This window comes from Orcinus orca, chromosome 6 (assembly GCF_937001465.1).
Source record: "Orcinus orca chromosome 6, mOrcOrc1.1, whole genome shotgun sequence".
NCBI lineage: Eukaryota > Metazoa > Chordata > Mammalia > Artiodactyla > Delphinidae > Orcinus > Orcinus orca.
Window position 1 is genome coordinate 52,585,332 of NC_064564.1, and position 22,196 is coordinate 52,607,527.

Consider the following 22,196-nt stretch of genomic DNA (forward strand, 5'->3'; position numbering starts at 1 on the left):
CAAAATAAGAATTGTAGCAAGGCATAGCATATTTTCAATTAAGATAAATATGCTTTGCAAATTGATCATAAAGCGTTAGTTGGGTATTTTCAGTAGTATGTATATGATCACACGTATCTGAAGGAGAAAAAGCCAAGAAAACTAAAATTGCTTTCCACTTGCAACAGTACTTAAAATATAACAAAAGGCCTCTCCCCCACCCTTGCATGTCAGCAAAATTTAACCTAATAAATGGGAAATTACCTGAAGTGGTTAACATTCAAGGGTAGAATTAATGCACACGTGTATCCATAGCTTCACGTCACACAAGTCTGTCTGCACCCCACACCATGACAGCCAAGGACAAATGCAGCACCAAGAAACAGCACAGAGCAAAAAGCAGAGCAACAAAGAGCAGAGAAAAGGAAACTTCAGTCATTGAGACAAGTTCATCAGATGAAGCACAGGAATTAGACTCAGAATTCTTTTTAAAGAAAAGCTTGAGATATTAACAATAACAACAAAAAAGAAAAACACGAGAAGGATGTGCAACACACATATATCTGCTCAACGTGCTACTTTAATTAAGCTTATTTCTAACTTCAGAGGACAGAGATTACGCCCATAGCTTTGTATGTAAAAGCAGCTTCAGTAGTTTCTCAGATTTTAAAAAGTGTCATTTAAAGTAATGACTATGCAAAGAATACGTTTTTCTCGTGGTGTGTGACTTATTTTCTTCCCTCTTTAATATTCATAATCTCAAATCTTTAATAAATATTATCCACTTAATGAAAAGAAGATCTGCAATTGTGTCACTAACAGTCAAGTTCCTCAGCTCACAATTCCTAACAATTATATCATATACTTTCACAAATTAATGATGAACGAACACAAAGAAGTACCATGTAAGAGCCTTTTGCACAGCACTCCCAAGTTTATTTTATACTATAGGAAATAAGAGAAGTGATCTGCAATCAGAGGTGTACTTTCTCCCCTTATTTATGTATGGTATTTTTTAGGTATTCATATTGCACAAACTTGAGAGAGGAAGGTAAAAGTTTTTTTAAAAAATGGAAGACTTAACATGAGAGTAAGTGAAGGGTTAGTAAAATCCAGATTTTAGTACCTGTGCTAGAGTGATTATCAGTGGAATCAAGACTGATTAAATCTCTGACGAAGACTGTGTGCTCCCCACTGTTAGCATCATTAGAACTATCCACACTACCGTGGCTCACCGTGTCCCCATCACTTCCACCTGTGGCATTTTGAGGAGCTAAAGATAAGGACAACAGCAGTTCAATAACTCATGCACTGGTAATCTCTGAAACTAAACATGAGTGACTCACAGTTCATTTAAAGTTGCAGAATACTGTCTAAATTTGTGAGAGAAGAAGATAATTTTGGACTAGGCAACCTCTATCTTTAGTAGTATATGAAAATATCAAAACTAGAATTTCATTTACGTTTTCTGCCTCATATAAGTAAAAATTCATATGTCTATAAAGCTTATGGTTCAGCAAGAAAGTATCTTTCCAACCACATTTATTACCTGATATTGAGGAGACCTGTGACTTTTGCACGGTATTTTTAAGTGGCTGCCTAAATTGTGCCAAGCCACGTACCACATTCCGTACCTTCATCCATAAGAAGATACCACTGCGGGTACTGCTAGGCCACGGGCTCTCCAAAACTACCTAAAGGTAAAATAAAGGTTAAAATAATCTTTATTAGGAATATTTGAATTTTTAAAAAATACATACACATATACAAAAAGAATTCTACCCCAAAACGTCTAAAAAAAGTTTCTTAAATAAAAGGCATAATAAATTTATCAATCTTAATAAGCAGCATATATTGCCTAATGTCAATCCTACTTACCTTATTATAATAGCCGTAAGTAATAGCATTTGGCTTTATTTTAGCAGTTTTCATTTCAAATAAAACTCTCACTGCTAAGACAGGATGACCCCAAAGTCCACAAAGCTGCATTACTACTCGATAGCACACCTAACAAAAAATAACATCAAAGCATTAATAGTTAGCATATTAGTCTGTGACTTGTAGAGATTTTTAAATGACTTTACTCAATTCTTCTTTTCAAAGTTATTAAGCAATAGTTATTACTACTTTCTCCTTTGTTCTGGTTTGAGAGTCTTGGTAAACTATTTTTTAAAAGTATTCATCAATGGAAGTACCAGCATTATTAACTTTTCCACATAAGACCTATGGGCACGTGTGCTGTTTGTTTCAGTAACTAAGTTTACACAAAGAAAACAACTATTATTTTCTATAATATGAGAAGGAATTCATTTTTAAAATCAAGCATGATTAAAATAGCTCTCTCCCAAATCATGTTCTATATTTTATGCCAAAGGAATTAAAAGCAGCATCTCCAGAATGCCTACATAACAAAAATAATTCTATGAACCCGTGTCTTAAAAAAAGTATGAGAAGAAAGTTAAAAACACTGTAATATTATTAGCAAAGGCTTTTCTGAGAATATGTGTTTACTGAAGAGGGCTAAATTTGATCAGAAGAGGACGACTCAATGGGGAACTCCTAAAAGTTAGAATATCACATTTGGAAGACAACAGTAGAAACCATGAAGAATGAAACAGGAATCTCATGGATCCCTGGCAAAGAGGTGAGCCAGTTTACAAAAGCAGTGAACAAGGCAGCCAAAGACTACTAGAGCTTAATCTGAGAATAAGAAAAGATACATAAAAAAGATACTCTTCTTGGGACTTGTAAAATGTCCTCTGTTTATAGCAGAGCTGTTTAACAACTGTGAGTACCATAAAGCCAAGCTGCACTCTCTACTAAAGGGGAAAGTAAACAGATTTGAGAAAGGGTATTTTATTCAAGAGATGAAGTAGGGAAAGAGATGTGAAGAGGCAGAGGATCATAAAGATGAGTACTCTAAAGCTAGAAATGGAAAGTTTAATTTAGGAGCAGAGGAGTTCAGAAACTGTTAGAGTAACTTCATAAATGACTAGGTTAAAGAAGTGTTAGGAAACTACATAAATTAGGAACAAATGGGAGAACTAGGTAAGATGTATGACGCGATTAAGAAGAATGCGGCACAAGAGTTCTTCAAATATCTGAAGAGTTGTCACTGGAAAGAAGCAGTAAACAGCTTCTGCAGTCCCAAAAAAGCCGCAGGGAGGTGGAACTGAACTCAGCATAAAACACAAACTTTCTAACAAAGCCAACTCAAGCATTGGCAAGGTCCCATATATTACAGACTTTCAACATCTCAGTTTTAGGTTGAAGTTTTACTAAAATATCTTGAGGTCCTATTCAATTCTAAGATTCTACGAGCCATGAAGAAGTAAATCACTTTCTATGTCAAACTGGGATTAATCTAAAATTTTCCAAAACCATTCTCAACAATTAATTTATTCTGAAGTCTACAAACTATTCCTCCAAACTTCCAGGCTTACCGGTATAAGAGCCAGGCATCAAACTAAAGAAACAGTAATAATGCCAGGGATATAATTTTTTAATTGCAGTATTTTGTTGCCTACAACATGATACCTTTTGGATATCTATGTTAGATAAAAGATGGCCACAAACTCTTTGCTACTCCTCCCATGAGAGGTCTATGTCCCTTCCCCTTAATTGAGGGGGAAAGCCTCTGAGATTACATGACCAATAGAATTTGCCTGAAGTGACAACTGTACCAGTTTCCTGGCCTAAGCCTTAAGAAAGGTCACTTTCCACTTCCTCTTGAAACAAATGCTCTTGGAGTGCTAAGCTATCATGAGAAAAGCCCAAGTACCACATGGAGAGGTCTGAGACTACATGGAGGAAGAGGGGTCCACCTGAGCCCAGCCTTCCAGATAACCTTGCCAAGGTAGCTGGCTGCATGTGAGTTAAGCTGTCTTGGACCTTCCAGACCAGACCAGCTAGCAACTGATTACAACCAAGTGATTCTAAGTAATACAATGTGGAGCAGAAAAATTACCGCAAATTCTTCCTGGATTTTCAGCAAATAAAATAATAAGATTTAATAAAATGGTTATTTTAAGCCACTAAGTTCTGGGGTGGTTTGTTACTCAGTAATGTACAACAATATCTATATGAATAGACTGATGAGACAAGGTAAGATAAGCTTGACACAAACATTTCATTTCCATTAAAAATTTAATAAATAGTATTAAAAGCAAAACACATTATGCATTTTAACTTTAATTTAGCCTACATGGCATATGCTATTTCTGGGTCTCTACGAGTTGTATTTAAAAATCTACGTTATTACAACTTCTGCAAACATAACATGTAGAACACAAAGCTGTCAAAACATTAAGCATATGAATGAGACAGTGGGTTCTAATGGAATATGAACCTAAAAATCAAAACCACTTCCTTGCTAGGTGGCCTTATGTGTGTGTCATTTCATCTAAGTTTCAAATTTCTTTCTTTGTAAAATATAGCTAATATATAACTGCCTCATAGAGTTGCTGGGAATACCAAAGGAAATAATGTACATAAAAATACTGTGAAAATTTTAATGTGCTATTCTATGTGTAATCAATAAATAAAGTGCATCAAATATGCCAAGCAAATATGCATCCTTAAGTTTTAAAATAAAGAAACATTTCTTTCTTCCAGTTGTAGAGATGTAATTACTTCAGGTGACTACAAATCTGTCAATATAACTTGTTAGAAGTAGGAATACAACAAATTAACCTCCAAATTTTTAAGCCTCCTATCAGAGTGTTTATTGGGAAAAAAGTCTAAAAAACTTTTTTAGCTTACTAGTCATAATTGCTCATGTTAGAAAACAGGAGAATGTAATTACTTGTAACAAAGACTACCTTAGAACCTTAAAATCTATAGAGGAGACAACTTTTCAGGCAATTTGTCTTATGAACTTATCAAGGAAACTTAATCAAGTATTGTGCTTTGAGTTTAGAGTGCAGTAACAAAATTAATACTAGCTCTCTCATAGACCATTTTAAAGCACATTAAAAATATTCTGTGCTTGCACAAAGTTAAAGCACATCTTAAAATATATCTTAGATATATTATCTTAGATATATTATCTTAGATATATCTCTATCAGAATAAGTTTTTTAAAACATTAAAATGTATGAGGTACAAAACACTAATTCTGATCAAGCACTTTTAATTTCCAAATATTTTTTTTTGCGGTATGTGGGCCTCTCACTGCTGCGGTCTCTCCCGTTGCGGAGCACAGGCTCCAGATGCACAGGCCCAGTGGCCATGGCTCACGGGCCCAGCCGCTCCGCGGCATGTGGGATCCCCCCAGACCGGGGCACGAACCCGCGTCCCCCGCATCGGCAGGCGGACTCCCAACCACTGCGCCACCAGGGAAGCCCTCCAAATAGTTTTATTAACATCAGATGAGAGAAAATGTAATCAAATGTGAGAATGGATATTTTACTTGTTTTATGACTTTATCTTTTCATTTGAAAAGTTTTTTAAAACATACAGATAATACTTAGAGAAAAATGAGTTTTAGTGTGCTCACAAGCATTATCAAATCTTAATAACGTACATGCTTTATCAGTTTCAGATCTTTTTTATTTTATAAGAGGAGAAAATTACAGTTATTGCTGAAGCCTATAATGTGCCCCCCCCCCAATCGCATTTCTCTTCTAACCTGGTGCTCTCTCCTTCTCCCCAAACACCCATTACTCTGAATTTGTATTCCAACTTCATTTTAAATTCTAATCTGGTTCTAAATAATCATTTTAGTTATTTTAACACCAAAAGTAACTTTTAAAGGGAAAAACAGCAACGAGAAGAGCTAAATAAGTAACTCAGTTTCTTCAACCGTTAGTTGGATAATACCACTACCTATCTCTGCGGATGGTTCTGAGGCTTAAGAGATGTAGCACACTGTACACTGAGCGCTTACCATCAGCCAGGTACTCGTCTAGGCACACTATGTACATTAACTGATTTAACTGTCAAATTAACCATTTGAGGATAGGAACTAAATATTATATACCTCAGTGGGGCAATTTTATCCCCCTGGTGACATCTGGCAATGTCTGCAGACATTGTTGATTGCACGGAGCTACTGGCACCTAGTGCACAGAGGCCAGGGATGCTGCTAAACATCCTACCACGTACAGGACAGGACCCCACAATAAAAAATGATGTGGGCCAAAATGTCAACAGTGCCAAGGTTGAGAAACTCAGACCTCCATTTTCAGACACATAATCTGAAACACAGATAGGTTATGTAACTCACCTAGCACACAGGTCCTAAGTGGAGAGCCACTTACTAAAGGCCTATTTGCTTCCTAATAAAGTTATCTTGAGAATAAAATTAAGTCAATATTTTTTTCTATTTATCAAGGGCAAACAGTCTGGTCTAAGGAAGTCAGTCTCTGCTGCATTTTTTTTTTTTTTTTTTGCGGTACACGGGCCTCTCATTGTTGTGGCCTCTCCCATTGCGGAGCACAGGCTCTGGACGTGCAGACCCAGTGGCCATAGCTCACGGGCCCAGCTGCTCCGCGGCACGTGGGATCTTCCCAGACCGGGGCACGAACCCGTGTCCCCTGCATCGGCAGGCGGACTCTCAACCACTGCGCCACCAGGGAAGCCCTCTGCTGCATTTTAAAGGAATAATTTTAAAATAAATGTATTTTAAAATAATAAGTATTAGCTCTATGAAACAGGATAACAATTTTACCTTTCCTACTTAATGAAAATATTCGAGGATACTGGAAAGCAACTGAGACCTAAATTTTCTTAAAAATACAAATAAAATTTATCTTAGTAACAATAACTCAATTTGTTATACTTGCCTCATCTAGAGGATCCACATCTGTTTTCCTCATCTTAATAAGTACATCATATGCCTGCTGAAGTGCTCTGACCTTAGGATGAGAAACTCTAACATAGGCTGGGAGACAAATAAACCATAAACTGTAACAGTGACTGAAGAGACACTTGGCCCATTGTGGTGGATTTGTATAACATCTCTTCGCCAACTTTTGAGCTGTTTTTATCTCCTAGAAAGAGAATAAATAAAACATCATGACATTCACTAAAATTCATTAGTATGACAGGAAAAGTGAGAAGTAAAAGGAAGAGAGGAATTTAATGTAAAATTTGACTCTAAAATCAAGCATTTCATAGTTTTGCTTTTGTGAATGGCTTCCTACTTAGTGCCCCATGGTTCTTTCTATAGAAGCACTTTATACTGTATTTTAACTATTTGGCAAGCCGGTGTCTCCTAATAGACTAGAAACTCCTTAAAAGCAGAGATCATTCACATTATAATACAATCGGTAACTAAGTGCCCCTCACACAGAAGGCACTCATATGTTTGATGAATGAAAGGGATTTCATTTATAGCTTATAGTTCTATAGAATCATTCTTGAAAAGTCAGAGTCTTCTCACTCTTCCCCCTGATAAAAAGTTTAAGATGCCCTAGGCTATTCCCCACCAAGATTTCCACTCTACCTTCTGTGTTAATTCCTTCACTGACTGATTCGTTAAAAAGACCTATTCCTTTGCAGGCAACATAGTCTGAGAAAGATCACAGACCTTCCTACCTAACAGTTTTATGGCATGTTTTCTAGTTCTGATTTTCATTCTGATTTAGGTGGAAGAGAGAAAAAGGTATCAAAGTCACCTGCTGAGCGTTATCAAACTCTACATATTCCCAGAAACTACAGAGCCCTCCACACATGTCAGACTGCCACTGTCTGCTTTGCACTAAAGATCCCTCTGCTGGATGTGTCCTAAATAAACATATTGTTATGAGCTCTATTTCCAAGAGACTTGCCTGGAAAAAAAATTCTGGTGAAAATGAGATTTAAAGATGTAGTAGCAAAATTGTCACATTAAAAAAACTTGCCTTTATTAAGCTGATAATGGTTAAAAAAAAAAATTCCCCTCAGACAACACTGAGAGAATTGTGTACTATATGGGATTGAGGATCACCTCAGGTTACCCCTAGGATTTGAGGGACTGTACATGAATTGGTAAAACCTGAACTAAGAATTTCATTCTGAAATTTTCCATGTTTTGTAGACCCCCAAAATATCAGTATATGTATAAAGGATGTTCAATTTTAACTCACACCTAACCATAGTTTAACTCTTTATACCTAAATCAGATATAGTATTAAAACAAGATGTCTAGGTTGTCCTAAGTTAACTCCCCTTAGAATGTAATATTCAGTAGAAAATATATTTACATTAACCATGAGGAAAAATCAAAATCACAATGAGATACCACTTCATATACGTTAGGATGGCTATAATCAAAAAGACAAGATAACAAGAATTAACAAGGATGTGGTAAAATTCCGACTGCTGGTGGGAATTTTAAATGGTGTACCCACTTTGGAAAACAGTCTGATAAGTTCTCAGAAGGTTAAACACAGAGTTACTATATGACACAGCAATTCTACTTTAGGCATATAACCCAAGGAAATGAAAACATATAACCACACAAACACTTGTACACAAATGTCTACAGCAGTACTATGCATAACAGCCGAAAAGTAGGAACCACCCACATGTACATAAATGGATAAATAAAATATTCTACACAATGGAATATCATTCAGCAATAAAAATACATGAAATACTGATACATTCTACAACACAGATGAACCTTAAAAACATTAGGCTAAGTGAAAGAAGCCAGTCACAAAATGCCACATATGTACAATTCCATTTTTATGAAATGCGCAGAACAGGCAAAACTACAGACACAGAAAATAGATTAGTGATTGCCTGGGGCTGTGGAAGATGGAGGAACTGGGGGGTTAACAGCTAAAGGGTACAGGCTTTCTTTTTAGGGTGATGAAAATGTTCTATAATTCATTGTGATGGTGGCTGCACAACCCTGTGAAGATACTAAAAGCCAGCGAGTATACTTAAACAAGTGAATTGTATGGTATATGAATTATGTTTCAATAAAGTTTTTTTTTAAGTGTATTTAGTTCCCAAGGTTCTCTTAGAACATAAACATAAGCATTCAAAAACTTCAGCCTCAATATTATAAGTAGGGTTGCAAGAAATCGATTTTAATTCATTAACAACCATAGTGGGTCTTCAAATGATTGCTGTGGGTGACAAGTCTAAACTATGAGCTGCATATCACATATACATAGTTTACATTTTAAATTAGATAAAGAATATCTGACCTGTTTAGTTCTCTTAGCCATGAGAGCTGGACTGTTTGTAATGCTACTCCCAGTAGGGTGTCTACTAAAACAAAGTTTCAACTCCTGTGGTCTGTCAAAAAGCTTAAGGTCCAGTCTTGGAAAGTATTTGTAACTAAAATAAAAAGCAAAAATAGAACTGCTGATTTAAAGTACATTAACTCTTAATATTATGCCAGAATTTAGGTGAATATTACTAAACCTCAAAAGTACCCAACATTATTTTCCAAAATCCTTGTATAGAAATTTTTTTTCAAAAATATAAGATGATGCAATTATAAGATACATAGACTATCTACATGGAAACTTTGGCTCCTCTGCATCCTATTATTTTCAATCAATCCCTAGAACACAGAAAACCCTGACATCTTGACAGAAGAATTAGTAACCCTTTCAACAGGACCCATGTGTTCAATGATAATTTATATTAAAAGATAACTTTTAGTATACTTTGTAATTTTGTTTTTCTTTATAAAAGTACCTTGCATTCACATTTACAAGGAAAAAATCCCGAATATTTTTATATTAGGGATGTGCCATAATTTAACCAATTCTTTACTGTTGGACATTTTTAGGTTATTTCTCAATTTTTGCAATTAAGTATCTTTGTACATTTATCTTTGTGAATACTTTTACTTAATTTCTTAGAATAATGCCCAATAACAGAGTTTTATTTATTTAAATATTTATCAAGAAAATAAAAATTATTATAATCACCATCAAATTACTTCCAGAGAGGTTATACTTACATACACTCTAACTAGAAGGAGAGCCTATTCTCAAGCTGATAGATTAAAAATGCTTCTACTACTCATTTGGTTTGCATTTCTTTAAATACTAGAAAAGCTTAAAATACTTTCATATTATCAACTATTGGGATTTCTTCTCAGAAATTGCCTAGTTATTTCCTTTGGCCAATCTTCTTCTGAAATATATTGCCTTTCCTATTTGATTTACTTATTTGTCAATATCTGCATTCCAATGCATAATGATCAAAGCCAAATTAAAAAACAGTTCTATAATTAACATGCAATCAAAATAGTACTTAATTAAACCACTCAATCTCAGGTATACATTTTTCATTCTTACGGAGTCCTGGTGAGATTATATATTAATTCTATATTTTTGGAAAACACTTATTTTATATTCCCTTTGCCCTAGAAATTCTTTTATGCATACAGCCAAAGAAAATAACTGTGCATACACACAAAGGCAGAGATAGCAAAGAACTATAAATAAATCCATAGGAGACTAGTTTAACAAATCACAATAAATGCATGCAATGTGGTTATTTAAAATGAATGGCACAAAAATATATATTGGCATGGAAAAATGTTCAGACCATTAAAGGCAAACACATGTCACAAAGAATATGCGCAAGATGAACTAATACTTGTTTTAAGTATAGTAAATGCAAATTTATGTACAAAAAGACAAAAAAGATATACATATAATTGTTAACAGACATTAAGTATTGGTGCTAAAACGATGTGCTAGTTTTTTTGTTTGATTTTCTAAACCTATTAAATCGTATTCAAATGATCATAATAATAAACAATCAAACAGTTTAATTTCTTAAAAGACTCCCATCCAAATCCTATAAGTTTATTTTAATAAAGAATGATTCCTGGCCCTCTACTTTTAAGTTTTCTCTGATATATTACTAATGCATAAGAATTTCACAGTCCTTATATTGACAACAAAATCCCCCAAAGGGAGGGGGAACCTCACAAAAGTAAATTTTTTCTTCTTCAGAAATGAAATTTTTAAAGATTAAAATATGGTAAATGTTTAGGCTAACAGTGATAAACATCTGGTTTCCCTTCCAACGGGGCTGTCCAATTCTTAAATTACAATACCTGGTGATATCTCCATAAAATGTTCATCTCCATTAGTTCACTAAATACATTTTGGAACTGACCTTCACAAATGATTACTATACAACATATCTACTAATAATCACAAAACATCAAATTATTAAAGCTGTGCCCAAACAACTGTTTAAAAAAATTCCTGTTACCTGTACTTTGGTGACAGATCCTTTCCATCATCAGGCGGTGGCTCGGGTGGCATTATGAACACAGTATGCTCACTTTTCTGTGAGTCATCTAGCTCTATCAATTTGGTGTCTTCTGCTGAATCAAAATCAACCTAAAAATAATTATTTTCTCCAATTAATTTGCATATAAGCAAGACGTGATTCTGAAACGTTAAAACTTTAATTTAAGAAAAAATACCTTATCTGTTTTCTCTGTGCCTTTATCAGGAAACAACTAGAAAAAAAGAAAAAAATTCTTAGTGAAAATGTCCCCTCTGAATTTAATAGAGATTATCTTAAATTATTATTTAAAAAACTATCCTTTTACTAGGCTACGAGGCTCCATAGTACTAGGCTAAAATATAAAAATATAACATTTCTCTTACGGCTATTAAGAGAGAAGCAATTTATTTTGACTGGTTTCTTCATAAATCCCTCTTTAGAAGCAAAAGATGGGGAGGGGGTGGGATGAATCGGGAGATTGGGACTGACAATATATATATACTAATATGTGTAAAACAGATAACTAATAAGAACCAGCTGTATAAAAAATTAATTAATTAATTATTTAAAAAAAGAAGCAGCAAAAGATGGGCAATCACAAGGAGAACCTGGCTTCTCAAATCAAAAATTTCATTATTACTAAACCCCTGCATTACAGATTGATATTATCTAAGCTTCTCTCTAACTGAATGATAATGGACTATCAATATTTAAGTAAACAAAAACGTTGAAAAGTTTTAATCATATCCCTGGAGTTTTAGATCACATGGATATAATGGGAGAAAATTATTCAAGTCTTCTAAGATACAGGAATCATTAGGAGCCTATAAAAATTACATCATAATATTCTACCTTTTTTGGATAAAATCTCCAACTTTATATAATATAGAGTTTGCATAAACAATCAGACCCACTTAGCAAAAATAAGAGCTCTATTAAAAAATGAGAAAAAATATGTGAGTTATAACTGTCAAAAATCAACTTAAACTTCCTTACGATGGGTGAGTAAAGCTTTAAAATTTAACATATTTCCGGGGCTTCCCTGGTGGCGCAGTGGTTGAGAGTCTGCCTGATGATGCAGGGGACACGGGTTCGTGCCCCGGTCTCGGAAGATCCCACATGCTGCGGAGCGGCTGGGCCCGTGAGCCATGGCCGCTGAGCCTGCGCGTCCGGAGCCTGTGCTCCGCAACGGGAGAGGCCACAACAGTGAGAAGCCCGCAAACCGGGAAAAAAAAAAAAAAAAAAAATTTTAACGTATTTCCAAATAGCTTCCATTAGGACAAAAGAAATATATTAGCAAAAGTATTTGGAAAAACATTAAAACAAAAGAACGCAGGACTTAACACAGGACTTCCATTACCCATAGAGCTAAATTTTCTTTTTGTTTTGTTCATTTTTTGTTTTTGATTTTTTTTTTTGGCTGCACTGCACGGCTTGTGGAATCTTAGTTCCCTGAACAGGGATCGAACCCAGGCCTTCAGTAGTGAAAGCATGGAGTCTTAACCACTGGACTGCCAGGGAATTCCTAAAACTAAACTTTTTTAATGAACTACTAAATCTTATCTTATTCACGTAAAAAAAAAAAATTTAGGAGCTTCAATGAAATGTTCTTAGTACTTAATACAAAACCAAAGTGAGATTCAAAGAGAAAAATTAGCTATGTATGGCAGTACTAGATGCCACAAAGGAAAATAATTCTTACATTAAGCCCAGAATCGGACACTCGCATGTGTACACACACACCCCCCACCTATAATGCCTTCCTCAGGTCATTTGGGCTAATAATAACAATGATGATTATAAAGGTAAACAAACTGTTTAATTTTTTCCTTAATACTGACATATAGGACAAACTTTTACCTTTTCTATGCAGTCATCAAAAAAAGCCAATCCAGTATCTTTATCACTTACAAAACTACATTCTTCAATGAAACGAATAAAAATCTGTGTTTTGGTTAAAAGGGTGTAGAATTTTGTATAGGCACGATCTCGACTTTTTAAAAATCCTGAAGAAAATAAAATTAGAATTAAATTCAGATTTTAAAGTGGAACTAGATGTTATATTAATTATTTTAAACTTGTATATATCCATATTATTTTCTCTTTATATATATATACACAAAGGGAAAGAGAAAGAAATATATATATTACAGAAAATAGATATCTTCTATAATATATATATTAAGGGACCATAGTCCCTTCTGCCTGATTCAACCACAAAAATCCTTAACTTATACCATTAACCTTTTCACTGAAATCTGCATCTCCTATAAGGAGCCTCTAGCCCTATAGCTCTCAAGTAGAAACTTCTGATACTCTGCATACTCACAAGCAGGAAGGGTCAAGTCCTTCCTCTGCAATGCCACCACACAATTATTTCTGTATCATCTTGTAAAAATCTCTGCTCATCTGGCTATTATTCCACCCATTCCCCTACTAACTGTAGGCACCTAGTGACTTCAGGGACACCCTCTCCCCTTTATTCACTGAACATCAGGGCACCTAATTCAAAGTCTTCTCCTCTCCAACTCCTACCATCATCATTCTTCAACACCCATAAAGACCAACCATCCAACATTTTAATGAGTTTTTAATTCCTTAACTTTCAATGACCTGTGGTCTATTCCACCTTAATCACCAACTTCTACACATAGTTACACACTCCCTGGACTTTTCTTGGTAGCACTGTAAACAGCTCTGCCTCCCAAATCTCTAATTTACATATTACTCCCTGACCATTACCCCTGTCTAGCTGGTATGCTTAAGTTCTTCCTACCAAGCCTTTTGTGTGGGGGATGGGGTAAGGAAGAAGATCGTTCTATGTACACTCTCCTATCTTCACGTCTCTCTCTCTCAAATATTGATTCCATGTCTGTGTACATCATTTCAATTACTTTCTTGTCAACACTCTCAATTTTTACGCCTTTTTGTCAAACTCATCTAGTATGACCTAGCCCTGGAGCAATGTATTGCCTGCTTTCTCTGAATCTGCGCCAGTGTGGCTGAGCACAAGCTGCGGTTGGGAGGAGGCGCCGTTACATAACCAGGTGGATCAGAACCGCTTATACCTTCATCCCTGACCAGCAACCCCACTACATTTCTGGAGTCTGAATTTCCCTTTACCCGTGTTTTCACAGTTATTTCCAATGTTTAAATACTCTCCCTCCATGTTCTCTCCCTCATCCCTGAATAATAATACTTTATATTGCAGAGAAAATGAAAATCATTAAATGAGAACTACCTTCATTATTTCACTATAAAATCTATGACTCTTTCTGCAGCTATCATTTATTCCTTACTTTGTTTTACAATGAGTGTGACCCTCCTCCTATCTAAGGCCAAGCCCACCTTGGGATTCCAGGCCTTTCAGTGTTCTCTGGACAATACTCCCTCTCTATTAGCTAGTAACCAGTATACTCAAGTCTCTCTCATTTTAAAAAACCTTTCCTTAGACAATTTTCCAAAGAGGACATTCAGAGGGCCAACAGGCACATGAAAAGATGCGCAACATCATTAATCATCAGAGAAATACAAATCAAAACCACAATGAGACATAACCTCACACCTGTCAAAATGGCTATCATCAAAAAGAACACAAATAACAAATGTTGGTGAGGGTGTGGAGAAAAGGGAACCCTCGTGCACTGTTGGTGGAAACGTAAATTGTTGCTGCCACTATGGAAAACAGTATGGAGGATTCTCAAAAAACTATGAGAAACCACATGATCCAGCAATTCCACTCCAGGGTATGTATATGGAAAAAACAAGAACACTAATTCAAAAAGATATATGCACCTCAATGTTCACAGCAGCACTATTTACAATAGCCAAGACCTAACTGGTTGACCGATGAATGGATAAAGAAGTTTTGCTATATATATATACACAATGGAATATTATTTATCCATAAAGAAGAATGAAATTCTGCCATTTGCAACAACATGGATGAGTATAATGCTTAGTGAAATAAGTCAGACACAGAAAAATACTCTATGTTATCACTTTTATATGAAATCTAGAAGGTGAACCAAATTAGTAAATATAATAAAAAAGAAACAGACTCACAGATATAGAAAACAAACTAGTGGTTACAAGTGGGGAGAGGGAAGGGGGGAAGGGTTAGGTAAGGGTAGGGGGTTAAGAGGTACAAACTATTATGCATAAAATAAGTAAGCTATGAGGACATACAACACAGGGAACATAGCCAATATTTTATAATAACTATAAATGGAGTATAACCTTTAAAAATTGTGAATCACTATGTTGTACACCTGTAACATACAAATATTGTACATCAATTATACTTTAACAAATAAATAAAATAAAAAATCTTTTCCTTAACAAATAATTAGATCCTTTCCTTTTCTGCTGTTTCCCTTCTCAATAAAGGGCACAACCATCCACTCTGTGGTTAAAGACAAGAATCTCAAAGTTGTTCTTGACATCTCCCTCTATCTTACATCCCGTATTCAACTGCCAAGTTCTATTCAGTCTGCCTCCTAAAAATCATTCTTCTATTCATACTACCAACTAATCCAGGTCACTTCCACTGATCACTTGGACCAATGCACTAACCAACTAATAAGCAGATCCATACTTTGGATGCCCCCAATTCAATCTGCAGAGAAGCCAAAGAGATTTTTTTTTAACATTAAACATGATCTTTTAAAAATGCAAACCTGATCCTATTACCTACTTAAATATCCCTCCCTGACTTGCAATTACTCTTGGAATAAAGACGGAAACCCTTCATTAGTCCTAAAAGATCCAACATGATCTGGCTCACGCCCACCATTTCAAGCATTGTTTTTGAGCCACTTTCCCCTCCAGCCTTTCTTTCTATGATGCTTCAGGACATTCCACATGCTGTGGTCCTTACTACATCCCCTTAAGGTATTAGTTAGTTGAGAAAGACTTCAATAAAATAGAAATAAATTATTCTTGACAAGTGGTAAGAAAAAGTCTTTTTTTCTTCTTCTAATGGATCTAGGCAATGATCAGCAAAGGCTGCTAATACAATTAAATGAAAGGCTGGTGGGGAAACTATCAATATAATGAATGGATGAGCCTGATAAAACTTGAACCCATGGATCAATCTTGAGAGCACTAAAAATGGGACACAGCCAGACTTGCAGTAAGTAGTGAGCATCATGTGTTTTAGCACCACTTGCCAAGAAAACTGAACCTGAGTATAATCAAGCTCTAGATCAGTACTGCTTAATTCAGTAACCACTACACACATGTGGCAATTCAGCAATTAAAATGTGGTTGGTCTTTAATGAACCACATACCCAAAGCCACATCACTATTAAGTTGTGGAGCTGGAATTTGAACAGACAGTCTGACTTCTGAGTCCATGCCATTATTAGTGATTTATACCCAGAGGTGAAGGTTCAGGGGAAAAAAAAAAAAAAAAAAAAAAAAAAAAAAAGTGGCTGGTCCAAACTGAGATGTGCTATAAGTATAAAACACACACCAATTTCAAAGCCTTAGTATGGAAAAAGAATGTAAAATATTTCATTAAAATTTTTACAATTTGATTACATGTCAAAGTGATACATTTTGGATGTATTAAGTTAGAGAAAACATATTATTAAAATTAACTTCCCCTACTGCTTTTTAAAAAACTGTGTCTACTAGAAAATCTTAAATTATATATGTGGCTCCCATTATATTTCTTTTGAACAATGTGGCTCTTATTCCAACCAGAAGTTTACAGGAAATATAGATGAAAAAAATGTTAACACCATGGGGATACAATCAGATAAAAACACATATAACTTCAGGAAATTCTAAACACAGTTTATGGGTGAAATATGTCCTACTTGGAATTTAGAAAGAAAGGGAGGGGTGGAGGAGGGGAGGAGAAAAGGACGAAGGAAGAGTAAAATGAACATAGGAGAAACTAAAACAACAGAATGTAGATTGCTACTACTGCTGAAGTTGGAAGGTAGCTACGTTATTCTCCCTACTTTTATTCATGTTTGTTAAAGTATCCCTAAAAAAAAGTTAACCCAAAACCCACAGCTAAATCCTATTCTTTTTTCAGGCCCAAGCTTAACTGTTACTTCTTCAGGGAACCTTTCCCCTGACCTAGCTCTCTTACTGTAACCAATACTTTCCTTTACAACACACTCAGTAAACTGTGTTATTTTATTGTCAAATGTATATATCCCTTGTTAGACCAAATGCTACCCTGTTAACAAAAACCTTAGGCCTCAGACACTAGTTAAATATCTTTCTAAATTCCATTAGTAATGCCTCTCTTCTACTTAGAATGACAGAGAATGAATTAGTGACCCACTACTGTCCATTAGAAAAACTCCATATTCTTAGTCTGGCATTTGAGACTACTCATAATCCGAGCTCTAATCTTATTTTCTGCTTTATCTTCCACAACACCTCTAAAGCTCCTCACTTGGTCAAATTGTACCATTAAAACTTTTTTCCCGAACATGCCATTATGGGCTGAACTGTGTCACCCCAAAATTCTTATGTTGAAGTCCTAACTCCCAGGATTTCAAAGTGTGACTGTATTTGCAGATATGGTCTTTAAAGAAGTAATTAAGTCAAACTTAAGTAAATAAACTAGGGTGGGCTCTAATCTAATATGAGTGGTGTCCTTAAGAGACAAGAACATTTAGATACAGATTCACACAGAAGGAAGTCTATGTGAAGATACAGGGAGAAGACAGCCATCTACGAGTCAAGGAGAGAGGCCTCAGAGGAATCCAATCCTAGCTACACACTGATCTCAGATCTCTAGCCTCCAGAATCCTGAAAAAAAAAAACAAAAACAATTTTCCGTTGTTTAAGCCAGGGGTCCCCAATCCCCGGGACACGGACCAGTATCGGTCCACAGCCTGTTAGGAATGGGGCCACATGGCAGGAGGTGAGCGGCAAGCGAGTGACCGAAGCTTCATCTGCCGCTCCCCATCACTCCCCATCGCTGGCATTACCACCTGAACCATCCCCCCCACCCCACCCCGTCCATGGAAAAACTGTCTTCCACGAAACTGGTCTCTGGTGCCAAAAAGGTGGGGGAGCGCTGGTTTAGGCCGGCCAATCAATGGCATTTTGTTATGGCAGCCCTGGCAAACTAATACACATGCCTTGTGCTTTTGTTCTTGAGCTTCCTTCCACTTCATTATTACCACTAGCAATAATACTGTTATCATGAGTATTGTAAAGTACTTTTTCTAGTTGCTTCACATACATTTTCTCATCTAATCTTCACAATTGTGCATGAATTAGGTATAATCCTCATTTTATTAATGACAAAACAGAACCCCAGGAAGGCTTCATAAATAGCAAAGTGGAAATTCTAATTCAGATTTGACTTTAAATGTCTAGTGTTTTTTAGAAAGTCTTTCTTGCTCATCTCCATTTATAAATTCTACCCATTCTTTAAAGTCATGCTCTTCTTCCATGAAGTCTTCCAAAACACTCATTTGGAAGAATGTTCCCTTTTTCTGAATTTTTATGTCCTCTCACTGAATGATTATGTAAAATCTGTTTTCTTGAGTACTTGCTCTATTTTTAAAAACACGTCAGATCATTCTCCACTGGGTATCCCATGGAGCTGGATTTTACACTTCTTTATATCCCTACATAATAACTAGTGGGGTTTGGTAAATGGCGACTAAATATTTGAGAGATAAGTTGTCCCAAAGCAGAAATGAGAAAAGACAAAAGGACTATTAGGAAAATACAGATTAAAAAATAATAATAATAACTGCAGGGTCAAATTATAGCTATGTAAAATAATTATCATATGAATACTGATGTATCGGTAAGGTTGCCACTACATATATGAGAGCTGCTGAATAACAACAAAAATCTTCATAATTCCCGAAAATAACAAACACTAAAACGAATGAGTATGGTGTTTTCCCATGGAACAAGGCCTATTTTTCAAAAATTTAAAAAAACTGGTGGCTTTATTCCAAAAACTCTTTATTAGAGAATACTATAAAGCCCAGAGTGTATAAAGTCAAGAATCATGCAAAGTGGAGAAAACACCTAAAAACAAACCACCAGCTTTATTCTACTAAGATAACTGATTAGAGTACTATAAATGTCAGCAACATCTTTGACATTTCAGTTTCAGATTTCTCAGGAAAAAAATGGGGTATAAAAATTAAAATAAATTCTATTCATAGAGCTAGATTACAAATACACAGAAGACCATCATATTTTAATATGAATTTCTAAGAACTTATATAGTAGCACTATATTTGGTAGCACTACCAAACAGAAATTTTTTTCATTTCAATAAAAAGTATTTATATTTTCAATGCCACTCACCCTGTCGGTCAAACAATGAATCAGCAGCTGTGGCTTTATTTGAAGGAGCCTCTGTGATTGGTCTGAGATATGTTCTGTATCCTTTTAAAATGGATGCCATAAAGCGCAAAAATGCCTCCTGAATTTCCATCTCAAGTTGTGTCATCTTCTTTTGCCAGGAGAAATCTGCTTCAATTGGAGTCATCTCAATCGCTGAACCTTCCTGAGTTTTTCGGTGAACTGACAAATGAAGAAGAGAAAATGGCATTAATACATAATGTTATATATATAATAATTCGACAAGGGAATTGTCAAAATAAAGCCCATGACTTCCTGAAATTCCTCTTTATTAATGTAAAGGGATCACTGGCAGGGGCTAACAGGGAGGGCACAGATGGGGCACAGAAAACATGTTCAAAAAACCATAAACCATGGGACTTCCCTGGTGGCACAGTGGTTAAGAATCCACCTGCCAATGCAGGGGACACAGGTTCGAGCCCTGGTCTGGGAAGATGCCCCACACCGTGGAGCAACTAAGCCCGTGTTCCACAACTACTGAGCCTGTGCCCTATAGCCCGCATGCCACAACTACTGAAGCCCACGCGCCTAGAGCCCGTGCTCTGCAACAAGAAAAGCCACCGCGATGAGAAGCCCGCACACCACAATGAAGAGTAGCCCCTGCTCGCTGCAACTAGAGAAAGCCCACGCACAGCAGTGAAGACCCAACACAGCCAAAAATAAATAAAAAGCAAAACAAAACAAAACAGGGGCTTCCCTGGTGGTGCAGTGGTTGAGAGTACAGCTGCCAATGCAGGGGACACAGGTTCATGCCCTGGTCTGGGAGGATCTCGCATGCCGCGGAGCGGCTGGGCCCATGAGCCATGGCCGCTGAGCCTGTGCGTCCGGAGCCTGTGCTCCGCAACGGGAGAGGCCACAACAGTGAGAGGCCCGCGTACCGCAAAAAAACAAAACAAAACAAAACAAAACAAAAAAACATGAACCACAACAGTAGTATCTTACTATTGGAGTTCTGTTTTGTAATGAGACTCCCTTTAAGCAGAGTAAAATTATGTCTAAATCTAAGAATTTTCTTATATACATTCTTTCATTAGAAATATCCCTTCCTGGGAATTCCCTGGCAGTGCAGTGGTTAGGACTCTGCACTCTCACTGCAGAGGGCCTGGGTTCAATCCCTGGTTGGGGAACTAAGATCCCACAAGACATGCAGCATGGCAAAAAACAAACAAACAAACAAAAAATCCCTTCCTTTTTCCTCACATTACCCGAAGATAGCTGGGGATACAATTTCTTCAAGGTGCTAATCAGATTTTTGCATGGCTTTTTGGGAAGCTGCTTCCAGTTCATGTTCTTCTTTTCATCTGATCTATTAAATAACAACATGATTAATAAAGTCCGTTATAATCTGTTTTTACTTAAACAAAATTCTTATGTCAAACTAAAAAAGAAAATGCAAAGGGTATTTTTACTGAAGTTACAATTTGAGAATCTGAACAAGTGGTTTTCAAGAAGTTCTCTTTTCATTTTAACCAACCTCAGTCAAATTTGGTCATCTCATTCTAACCCTCCAACATAGATTTTCATTAACTGGAGTTATGAATACAACACAAGTCTTGTTTCAAAGTTACATTTTAGAATTATAATATTTTAAGTGTCAAACTTAACTGACTTGAGACTTCAAACTACATATTAGAAGCAAATCTCGACAAATATCAGCGTCAGTAGCATACAGAGCATGTTCTCACCACAATTCAAACGAGTCACCATTTAAGAAAAAGAAATTACTTTGGAAGTTCAAAAGAACACTTTTAAATAATGCATGAGTCAAATAAAATATTTTTACAGAATCAGAAATGTTTAAAACGCTACAAAGATGAAAGCACTATGTACCAACCATGGGCTGGAGCTAATGTCAGGCCAATATCACTTATGAACATCAATGCTAGCATCTTAAATTCTTAGAGAATTTAATCCACTAGCACATTAAAAAAAAAAAAGAGAGAAAGATGTTTACTTTAGAATGCAGGATTGTTTACTACTAACTGATTTTATAATGTAATTTACCACACTAAGATTAAAGGAGAAAAACTTAATACTCATCTAAATAGTTGTACAAAAGCATTATAAAGTTCACTACCTATTTATGATTTAAAAAAAGAAATTGCTTTTAATCTAGAAGCGGAAGGAAGGTTCCTTAATTTATTATTAAGCAATCAAAACCCTAAAGTGGGGCTAGCAAACCTTTTCTATAAAGAATCAGATAGTATTTTTTGCTTTCAGGACCACAGGACCTCTGTTACAACTACTCAAATATGCCACTGTAGCATGAAAGCAGCCTCAGACCACATGTAATTGAATGAGCATGGCTATGATACAATAAAATTTTATTTACAAAAACAGGCCTTGGGCCAGATGTCAATTCTTGCTTTAAAGCATAAAGATACTTAATGATGAACTGCTCAAACCATTCCCTTTGAAATTAGGAACAAGACAAGATACCAATTATGAATATTTCTATTCAATATTACACTAGGATCCTAGCCAGAGAATTAAGACAAGAAATTCTTAAATATATAAGTTGTAGAGGATATGACTGTTTATAGCCAGAAAATTGAAGAGAATCTACAAGCAAATGAAAATAAGAGAATTCAAGTAAGCTGCTGGACAGCAGACCACTACATAAAAAATCAATAGCATTGTTATACTCCAGC

The 22,196-nt window shown here is 35.8% G+C and overlaps 1 protein-coding gene across 2 annotated transcripts in view; it reads right to left on the minus strand.

The window, feature by feature from the left end:
• Positions 1-22,196, minus strand: part of DENND4C (DENN domain containing 4C) — a 130,211-nt gene that overhangs the window by 40,719 nt on the left and 67,296 nt on the right. The window contains exons 11-20 of one of the 2 annotated variants that reach the window (XM_033439719.2): positions 20,751-20,851; positions 19,489-19,707; positions 13,042-13,187; positions 11,378-11,413; positions 11,161-11,291; positions 9,123-9,255; positions 6,765-6,971; positions 1,858-1,986; positions 1,529-1,673; positions 1,106-1,252 (exon numbers count right to left, since the gene is read on the minus strand). In XM_033439719.2, coding sequence (XP_033295610.1) covers positions 1,106-1,252; positions 1,529-1,673; positions 1,858-1,986; positions 6,765-6,971; positions 9,123-9,255; positions 11,161-11,291; positions 11,378-11,413; positions 13,042-13,187; positions 19,489-19,707; positions 20,751-20,851 — 1,394 coding nt within the window. The remainder of the gene's footprint in view (positions 1-1,105; positions 1,253-1,528; positions 1,674-1,857; positions 1,987-6,764; positions 6,972-9,122; positions 9,256-11,160; positions 11,292-11,377; positions 11,414-13,041; positions 13,188-19,488; positions 19,708-20,750; positions 20,852-22,196) is intronic. The other variant, XM_033439721.2, reaches the window with a different exon arrangement.